Genomic DNA, 9822 nt, shown 5'->3' with positions numbered 1-9822 from the left:
CAGTAGACCCAATAGTATACATACATACATGGATAAATACCCATACTGGGGAAATTCAGTTGTCACAGTTTATGTGTGCAAGCCCCTACTATCTGCAGCATTGTACACATTTATCCATGACTGTAATTCAATAATATAATGTTAATTCTTCTGAAATTGACCATTCTGCATACTGAGTATTTTGTATGATAATTGTGTACTTCATTCTACACTGTGGCATCGCTACATGTAGTTGGATTAATTGTTGCTTTTCCTCCTGGCCTGTAGATGGCGCTGTGCCGACCTGACCACTGTAAATAACATTTAGCAAAAACCTTCCTTTCTCCTTCTTTGACTCTCACCACATGTGCAACCGGATGAAGAGACCAGCGTGGTTCGTATACAGCTAGTCGACTCGGGCTTGTTTTCATTTTTTATTTTGGGACAATTTATGTCTCGTGTCAACAATTAAACGAAAATGACCGAAAGCAAAGCAGAAACGGCGGCTAAGCCTGCGAAAGAGCTGCTGGCTCTGAACCCCAAACAAGAGTCTGAGTTCAAGAAGAAGGTTCAGGAGGCGAAGAAGAACAAACCCGGCAAGGTGAGGTGAACGTGCGGCCCTGAGAGAGACACGAGCTCACGTCACACGAGGCTGCCTCTGCTTGTGGTGTTTCATTAAACACGGTGTTTACCCAGAGGTGACAGGTGTTACGCGTTATTCTGTAACCCGTCGGATTTTGTGACCTAATTAGAAATTTCAGCTGCGTGAACATTTTTTTTTTTTTTTTTTACTGTTTTCAAACCCTTGTATAAACGGTATTAAACCCACTATTTTCTTTGCTCCTTCTTATAGGCTATATATAATTATGTTTTTAAAAAGTGCTTTATATATGCATAGCAAAGAAGGGCACAGGTGTTACTAATTACCGTAATTATGCCTGTGAGCCAACCTGCGCAACACCAGCACCCTGAACTGTTGTTTATTTCTACCTGTACTTGTCCTACTGTAACCAACGATTACTTTCTCTGTTTATCTGTGTAGCACTTTCTTGTTTGCTTCATTATTTGTGTATATGACACATACCTCATTATTTTACATACAGAATGAATTCATATCTCTTGGTCCAACGCTGATTCTTCCTTTGCATCATGTACGTGTTAATTTGTCGTCTACATAACTTTGTTTTCTTGTTTGTTGTATTTTCTGTTCACAGGGGATCCATTTGACCCCCGGAGTGATTTACGTCAGTCACCTGCCACTCGGGCTGTTTGAACCTCAGCTCAAGACTTACTTTGAGCAGTTTGGCAAAGTCCTGAGGTTGCGGCTGTCCAGGAGTAAAAAGGTAGCACAGACTGTATGAATACACAAATGTGTCTCACATGTCTAACTGTACAAAATTGAGTTGGTTTCTTCCACCACCGTGTAATCTTTTTTTTGAGTTGTGCAAACCGTCTTGTTTTATATTTGCGCACCACTTTCCTCCTTTTGTACTGCAGCTGGTGTTGTCCTCTGTCTAATCTTTCAAACTTTAATTTGATACAAGTTAAATTAAAGGAGGGTTTTACAGTCGGAAGTGTTGCCTCTGAAGTTTGGCTCAGACTGAAAATGATCTCAGATGTAACAGTGGTCTGAGGTCAGATAACTGAGCCTAAAGTATGCTGGTGCATTAAGCTTATCTCCTGCTCATCTGTTGGCAGAGCGATAAAACCCATGTTCCAACAAAAGCACGAGGAAAACTCAAATGATAAATCTACAGTGTAAAGAATGGAATGTAAATCCATGCAGTATTAATCTTAATTTTCTTTCTGTTATTGTCTCTTTTACTTGCAGACAGGTGGAAGCAAAGGCTACGCATTTATAGAGTTTGATTGCGATGAAGTGGCCAAAATTGTTGCAGAGACCATGAACAATTACCTCATGGGAGAGAGACTCATCAAATGTGAGTATTGTTCAAGTACCATCATGATGTCCTGACACACACAGGTTAAATTGGATAAAATTTGAATGAATTTTTTTAGCTCAGTTTCCAGAAATAATTACTGTAAAGGTGTTATTTTATAGCTACTTTTCACACTTGTTGGTAAATAGCTTTAACAACATCTCGTTGTTTCCCCAGGTCACGTGATTGAACCAGAAAAAGTGCACGAGAAGCTGTTTGTTGGCTCCCAAAGGGAATTTAAAAAGCCCTCATATCCTGCTGTCGCACGCTACAACAAGAAACGCACGCCAGAGCAGGTCGCCAAGCTGAAAGACAAACTCCTGCGGAAAGAATCAAAGCTCCGCAAGAGACTGGCAGCGCACGGCATCGACTATGATTTCCCTGGATTTGTAAGTCGTACCACATTTATTCATAGAAGACAATATCACAAATCTGCCTCAACTGACTTTACAGTCTGTACAGTGTACAACACCCATTCAACCTTCGATTTGTAAGTGCTTGGAATAGTCATCCATAGTATATAAACAGTCGACCTGACCCAGAACTTTGCCCCTGTTTATACTTGCATTGACACACGCCTAAGTGGACAGCTCTGAGTATGTTACTTCACACATTATATTTTCACTCTTTAATTTGATTTTAAAAAATCACCAAGATGAGGGATTTAATTTGAAGTTTGGCTCAGACTGAAAATGATCTCAGATGTAACAGTGGTCTGAGGTCAGATAACTGAGCCTAAAGTATGCTGGTGCATTAAGCTTATCTCCTGCTCATCTGTTGGCAGAGCGATAAAACCCATGTTCCAACAAAAAGACGAGGAAAAAACTAAAATAATAAATCTACAGTGTAAAGACTGGAATGAAAAATGTTCAATGGAAGTCAGAACAATCAAATGCAGATGTGCAATGTTCAGTGCTTTTTTTTGTCAGAATCAGAAGTACTTTAATAATCCCTGCGGGGGCTCATTTATAGCAAAGGCTGCACATTTGTAGAGTTTGACTGTGATGATGAAATGTCAGTTCACCCCTTTAATCAAAATGTGTCTCAAGTGATCATTTGTGATCATATCTCACTTCTCTGCTCTGCATGCAAATAAACACATACACCATTCCCATTAGCAAAGATCAAATATGTGTTTTTAAACCAATGATCTGACAGTAGTTTCCAAAGTCTTGGGACAAAATGAAATGTCTAATTATCAGTTTCCAATCAAACGTAAAGTTTTGTAGTTCTACAACATCGTAGAACTGCTGGAAGTATTTACACTTTGTTGGAATTATATTAACCTTTAGTGCTCTCTTTGTTTTCCCAGGCTGCCCAGGTGCCTCCGAAGAAACAGTCGTCTGATTCCATGAATGCGTCTACATGTAGTGATGTAAGGCCAACACTTTTGTTACATTTAGCTTTGGCACGGACTGAAAATGACCCCAGATAAATCAGTGATCTGAGGTCAGATAACTGTGCCTACAGTACTGTGGTGCATAAAGCTTATTGCGTGTGTCTTTTTTTTAGTGACTGCGTGATAAAACCCATGTACTAACATAATGTGTCAACTTGATGAAGACATAATTTGTCTCTGTACTAGAATATGTTTGTCTCTGTACTAGAATATGTGGCTAATGAGATCCTCTCTTCTCCTTCAGGACACAACACCAGTCTGCACCCCCTCTCTCCTGGAGAGGAGAAAGTCCATAGTCGTTGATGATGATGATGGAGATGATGAAATTGTCATTAGGATGCCTGCTGTAGAGAAAGATGAAGAGTGCTCCTCAGAGGAGGAGGAGGAGGAAGAAGAGGGTGACAATGAGGAGGACGATGACTCAGAGAGCGAGGGACCATCTGAAGAGGATGCTAAGGCGGAGTGAAAGTCTTTGTTTTATTGTGGACTTGGTACTCTGGCTGCCGGGGTACAGGCACATATATCAGGATCATGTGGTCTGTGATTTGTTTTGAGAGTCACAGGACATATGTCTGTCAGTATGTGGAAATATACATTACATTTGAAAAAGAAGCTCTTATGAAAAGACTGCACCATCATTGTGGGTATAACATTGGTGAGCGTCATGGATGGTGTTCGCAACATCATCAACATGAGCCTGATTTATTGGCCATGGACTTCTTTGACATATGACAAATGTGCATTTCAGTCTTGGAGTAGGCTGTTTGTTTTGCCATAAAGGCTGTAATGTTAAAAATGGACATTTTTCTTTTGCTTCATAACCACACAAAAGGTGTGGTTAAATTTGTACAATGTAAACTATGATTTATAAAAATAAATGATGTGATAATGTACTCTTGCACTGTTCTTTCAATATGTTATTTTAGAACAAGCCATCTAAAACAACGCCCAGGTGTAAATATAATAAACATGGCTAAATTCCATTTAACTGCTTCAGGTTGAAGGTCCTGGTGTTATGCATGCTGGCTCACTGATGCGTTAAAAGAACTGTTAATGTTATTAACTGTACTTTTATGAGAAATCAAAAGGCCTAAAGTTCCACAATATGAAATTCCACTATTATAACAATACATTTTTTTATGTTTGCACCACCAAATGGAGTGTGTTGTAGCTTTGACTCTTAATGAATTATATTGGTTGTGTACAGTACATTATTGCTTGCTGTTAATAGGAAATAAAAAGGTAAATATCATGAGAGAAAATTGTGATTTTAATGACAAATGATATATTGTCATGTTATTTGAAGTAGAGACTATAAAAGTTCAATGCAAAACTGTTGGATAATAACCTGTACATAATGAAAAGTAGTTTGTTGTGGGTACCAAGGTTATAGTTAATTAAACCTAAAAATTGGAAATAGGTGTAAAAAAAATATTTCAGTTAACTGACATTAAAATTAAAAATTAATAAAAAACAAATGATATTGTGTAAAACCAACAAAATAAAATACACTAATTTAGTTTAAGACTGTCAATTCAATTTATAGTTAGTTTATAAACATAAACAGGAGGAGGTACTGGTGGATAATATTTATTGAGACTAGGTCTATATATATATATATGTTTGGCTTTAATAAATATAATAATTGGACAAAAAAAAACGAATACTGAAACTAACAAACATTTTGAAATAATAAACTAAACTGAAACGAGCAAACACACTGAAAACTAACGGAAACTACACTGAATGAAAACCAAAACTTAAAAAAAAAAGTTTTTAAAAAAGAGTGAAAAACTCTCACTCTGAAGTACATTTTAGTGGGGCTGCTGGTAATTTTATAATGTTTTACTAATTTGACAGCAGTTTGAAATAAAACAGTTAATTAATGACGTGACGTAAACAATTGTTTTGGGAGGGTTATTCTTAATCCGCCATTTTGTGCCGGACACTGAACCGTTAAACCGTTCCAAACGCAACAGTTAAGAGGTGAAACGTTAACACGTTCTACGTCCTTGCTGAGTGAAAAAAACGACCAATCACAAACCGCGCGTGTCCAGTAGATGTCGCTAGACGTCAACTGATACGTCTCCATGGAACACACCGACACAGTTTTTTTTTGTTGCATTGCCATGCGACAGTTTTCCAAGTGCCAACATCATCCCTGAATCGACTGCGCATGCGCACGACGATCCCATTCTTGTCCTGCAGGCAGAATTCCGGGTGGAGAGAGAGAGAGAGAGAGAGAGAGAGAGAAAGAGAAAGAGAAAGACAGATTTGAGGCCGTGGACTGTTTATGTACAACGACAAATAAGAGCCGGACCGGGTGCTGCGTTTTAAGCAGGATATGGTGAGTAGAAACGCGGAGTGATGTAGGTACACCTCCTCGCCTCCTTGTCACATTTTCTCCTCTTTGTGCTGGCTGTCTGTGAACTGACGTCTCATTGAAAGGAAGGGCTTCGCTAGGGGGGCTAGCTTTTTTTTTTATTTTTTTTTTTAGCTTTTATTCCCTACACACCTACCCCCTGTGTGGTACGATGGAAAGGTTAGCCAGCTGTTTCACAGGATAAACAAACAAAAAAAAGACAGTTCGTGTTTTCACGGGCACGGCGGTAAAATTCAGGAGAGGCTTGTGTTTCCACGCTAGAAGCTGTCAAGGCGCTCCTTCAACCGGGGGGTTGCTAGCAGTGATGGTCAGCCTCTGAGCTAGCTGGAGCTCAGCTAACGTACAAAAAAAAGAGTGTGTGTGTGTGTGTGTGTGTGTGTGTGTGTGTGTGTGTGTGTCAGGGATGAGTGGCCCTGTCCAAAGCTGAGAGTAGGTCTGATGTAAATAGAGCAGAAAAGGATGTTAAAATCGAATAAAACTGAAACATAACTGACATGTATTCAATTGTTATGGCTTAAATTGAACATTATTACTACAATGTATTACACCGAGACCAGCCCAGCTTCAAACTTTACTCATACTAGACACACTTTTACACTCTAATGCAAAGTAGATCTGCACAATATGGTAAAAAAAACCCCCAAAAACAATCAATTTACCATAACTTTGACAGATAAAACAATTATTCTGATGTGACATTTGCAGGCCAGGGCATTATCCTCATTATAATGCTGTCCTGTCATCTGTTTTAACTCGATCCAACAAATGCAGCTTCTACTTGGCCATATTTTTATTTTAATAATAGATGAATTACACATGTACACAACACCCGGGGAAACAAATACAAACAAATACATTTAGCAGCTGTTACCATAGGCAAATAGTACAAAAGGAGACTTCTTCACATTATGTATTGTTTCAACGGCATGACTGCACTATTAAGAAGGAGAAAGTAACGTGTACACACATTATGGCACCAAGAAGGTTATAAGTCTAGAGAGTTTCTAGACGGCTCCAAGATTTGCATGTTTGATTGTCACTTCCCGGAACAAAGGCCCACATCAGGGGTTATTCAAGCATTCCTCTCTGCTAGATAATCTTGTCACAAGAAAAAGCCTCAGGGTTATTTGACAGGGAAGAGACGGCATATGATCTATCAGTCTGGATGTGGAGCAAATAAATAACCGCAGTGACGTCCTCGTGAGGCTCTTACTTAAAACTCAGCTCAGCTCTGTCTTGTCGTGTTTGTGAATGTTAATTTTTGATTCCTGTTTCATATTTTTCGAGAGCACGTTTGTTGTTTCTGCAGCGTTGGCTTTAACTCTCATCACCGGCTGCTTGTGTGTGGCTCAGCAACATTAGCTTATTCAGCATTCTGTTGGGAAGTACCCTGACATACTGGAGACTTACTTACACTATGGCCAAAAGTATTTGGACACCCCAAAAATGAGAACCATATGTGATTGTGGCACATCTCATTCCAGAACCGTGAGCATTAATCTGCTGCCACAACAACCTCGACTCTTTGAGTAAGACTCTGGTAAGGAGGCATTTTGGAACCTGGCCGTGCAGACTTGCCCTCATTCAGCTACAAGAGTATTAGCGAGGTTGCCCACTGATGTCGGTAAGCCCCGGCTCACGGTCGGCGTTCCAGTTCATCCTAAAGATGTTCGATGCAGTTGAGATCAGGGCTTTGTGCAGGCCGGTCCAGTTCTTTACACACCAAACTGGGAAAACCAGTTCTCTAATGGAGCTAGCTTTGTGCACAGACGTGCTAAAACAACCAAACAAACAAAAAAAAAAGGGACAAACCTTGTCACAAAAATGCGATTCATTGATTAGTTGACAGTAAAATGTTTTTGTGAGAACTGATCGTTTAAGGCGTTTTGTCAAGCAAAAGCAAACATTATCTGGTTTCAGCTCCCCAAACATGAGGATTTGCCACTTTTCTTTGCTTCATGCAACAGTAAACTTAATATCTTTTTTTGGGGGATTCTGAAATGTTGGTTGGACAAAATGAGCAATTTGATAACATCACCATGGACACTGGGTAAAAGTAATCTGCAGATTAATCAGTCTGACTGTTATGGTTTCCTTTATGGACAGAGGATGTCCTACCTTTGGCCATATAGTTTTTTATTATATAATTTATCATATATTATATTATTCTATAAACAACTCTTGTCTGACTGTAAGCTTAATAATGAATTGACTCTCTTCCATTGTCCTTCCTGCTTCTCCAGGGCTCTCCAGGGCAGATCCCGGGACAAGACATGGAGCTCTAAGCTAGCCCTCTCCATCCCTCTCTGTTTGCTGCCTTGCACTCTGCTTGCCAAAACCACCTCTTCTAGCCCTGCTATAGCGGTTTGGCTCTGACTCCTCTTAAGAGAAGAAGAAGGGGGGGAAAAAAACCCAAGTGGGAGGGAGTAGTAAACTTTCCCCAGCTGCTGTCCAGACACACACATGGTGCATTGCTGCCATTCCCCAAGCCCTGCTCCATCCTTCCCTAGGGCACGGCCACTAGCCTGCTAGCGAACTAGCACTTCACACAAAGAACAAGGCCTGTCCTCTGGGATAAAAATACAAACAGACTGTGTACACTTGGCTCTTTTCTTTTCCTCCCATCCCTTTCCGGGTCACCCAGCAGACACACTTATTAACTGGGGCTCCTTTTGTTTAGCTGTCATTCCCGCTGCTTTGAGCAGTGGAGGATTGTTAGTAGCCAGCCAGCCAGTCAGTCATTCAGCCAGGCAGACTGAGGAATCCTGAGGGTTTGGTTATCAGAGGCGAGGATGATGGAGCCCAGCATGGAGAACTGCCTGGCCCAAGTCCTGCAGAAGGACATGGGCCGACGGCTGCAGGTGGGGCAAGAGATCATTGATTACATTTTGGACAAGGAGAAGTCCCACGACCTGGAACAGGATCAGACCGCACTGGACAAGATGGTTGACGGCATTGCCAGCTCCTGGGTCAACTCCAGCAACTTCAAGGTAAATGCAACGCGTTGTGAACAATAGGGATTATGGGACAGTATCAAGTTGTGGGAACACTCATGCACCCACATGGGTTTACAGCCTTTACACTGACCAGATAGCTCAGCCTGTTTGCATTCTGTGCAAGAGCTGACAGAAATACATTATTGCACTCAGGCATCTCTGTGTGCACTAATTATTCTAAATGAACAACTTATTTTTATTTGTGGACTGACTCTCCTCTCATGTCAGAGGAGTTGCGTTGCCTGAACGGTTGCTTTGCCAACAGTTTATGAGTAAATGTCTGTTACAGCTCATTCACTTGTGCTCATTCAGAGCAACTTGACGTTTATCTCTGGTTTAAATGGCTGTCAGTCATAAAACATGGTCTCTTTTCAAATGTACAGACAGGGCTGAACATCAACAGTTTTCCTTACACATATAACAGATACTAATGACTATGCTACAGTCTAAGCCTGTTGCAGAATTCTCTGTTTCTTTTCTGTGCGTCCGTATCATTGTACAGACATATAATGGCCCTTTCCTAGTTTGTTTAAGGAGGGATTTCCAGTTTTTCTGCCTGTTTGCTGTGCAGTAAAGCAAAATGTTCTCATGCAGGCAGAGGCTCATAACATTATTGTTTTGTCCTCCGCTACAGAGCTGGCGCACATTCTTCTCCTGCGATTGATTGTGCTTTTATTTTGGAGTTCAATCTAGGGCACAATTTTATCTAACCCTGAATTGTGATTACGCCAGCAGTTCTTTCTGCACTCAACCACGGGTTGCTTTTCTCTGCCGTGACTGTAAGAACCTGTTGTTTACTAAAGCTCTGATTTCATGTCGGGGATATGCTGCTTTTGCTCTAATGTGGGTCTAAAAATGTCAGAGATATCTGCCTGAACAAAGCCAAGCCTGCCCCCCACCGCCTTACATACTGTATCTCAGCGAGGACGGGGGGAAAGCGTTTAGTTTTTTTTTGTGTCCTCTGCAGTCTCAGTGCTCAGTGATTGTATGTTGTGCCGAAACGCCGGCCTTTGTGTGCTGCAAATTAGTGTGTGTGTTGTACTGCTGTTTCGCTCTGAGAAGTCTGGCACAGAGAAGTGGTGATTGGAGGCCAGAGAGAGTTTGAAATGTGTGTTTAGGACTTGG

The 9822-nt window shown here is 40.8% G+C and overlaps 2 protein-coding genes and 3 non-coding genes across 27 annotated transcripts in view; all 5 read left to right on the top strand.

Moving 5' to 3' along the window:
• Window positions 1–334: 334 nt before the first annotated feature.
• nifk (nucleolar protein interacting with the FHA domain of MKI67) lies at window positions 335–4211 on the top strand. Its single transcript, XM_010745221.3, has 6 exons — window positions 335–580; window positions 1194–1322; window positions 1811–1919; window positions 2097–2308; window positions 3232–3294; window positions 3563–4211. Exons 1-6 carry the CDS (start codon window positions 458–460, stop codon window positions 3782–3784), a joined length of 858 nt encoding a protein of 285 aa, XP_010743523.2. The 5' UTR covers window positions 335–457; the 3' UTR covers window positions 3785–4211.
• On the top strand, window positions 1575–1704 carry LOC113747381 (small nucleolar RNA ACA64). The gene has a single exon (XR_003463614.1). It is a non-coding gene; the product is annotated as a small nucleolar RNA ACA64 (small nucleolar RNA).
• LOC113747379 (small nucleolar RNA ACA64) lies at window positions 2601–2730 on the top strand. Its single transcript, XR_003463613.1, has one exon. It is a non-coding gene; the product is annotated as a small nucleolar RNA ACA64 (small nucleolar RNA).
• Window positions 3330–3464, top strand: LOC113747382 (small nucleolar RNA ACA64). The gene has a single exon (XR_003463615.1). It is a non-coding gene; the product is annotated as a small nucleolar RNA ACA64 (small nucleolar RNA).
• Window positions 4212–5475: 1264 nt separating the features above from the next.
• The window catches only part of clasp1a (cytoplasmic linker associated protein 1a), an 85543-nt gene continuing 81196 nt past the window's right edge, over window positions 5476–9822 (top strand). For 7 of the 23 annotated variants that reach the window (XM_019260408.2, XM_019260411.2, XM_019260406.2 and 4 more), the window contains exons 1-2: window positions 5476–5665; window positions 7945–8691. In XM_019260408.2, coding sequence (XP_019115953.2) covers window positions 8494–8691 — 198 coding nt within the window. In that variant the 5' untranslated portion in view covers window positions 5476–5665; window positions 7945–8493. The remainder of the gene's footprint in view (window positions 5666–7944; window positions 8692–9822) is intronic. The other 16 variants (XM_027278506.1, XM_027278229.1, XM_019260418.2 and 13 more) reach the window with 6 other exon arrangements.

Source organism: Larimichthys crocea, chromosome I (genome assembly GCF_000972845.2).
Source record: "Larimichthys crocea isolate SSNF chromosome I, L_crocea_2.0, whole genome shotgun sequence".
NCBI classification, from domain to species: domain Eukaryota; kingdom Metazoa; phylum Chordata; class Actinopteri; family Sciaenidae; genus Larimichthys; species Larimichthys crocea.
This window is presented reverse-complemented; position numbering and strand designations above follow the sequence as displayed.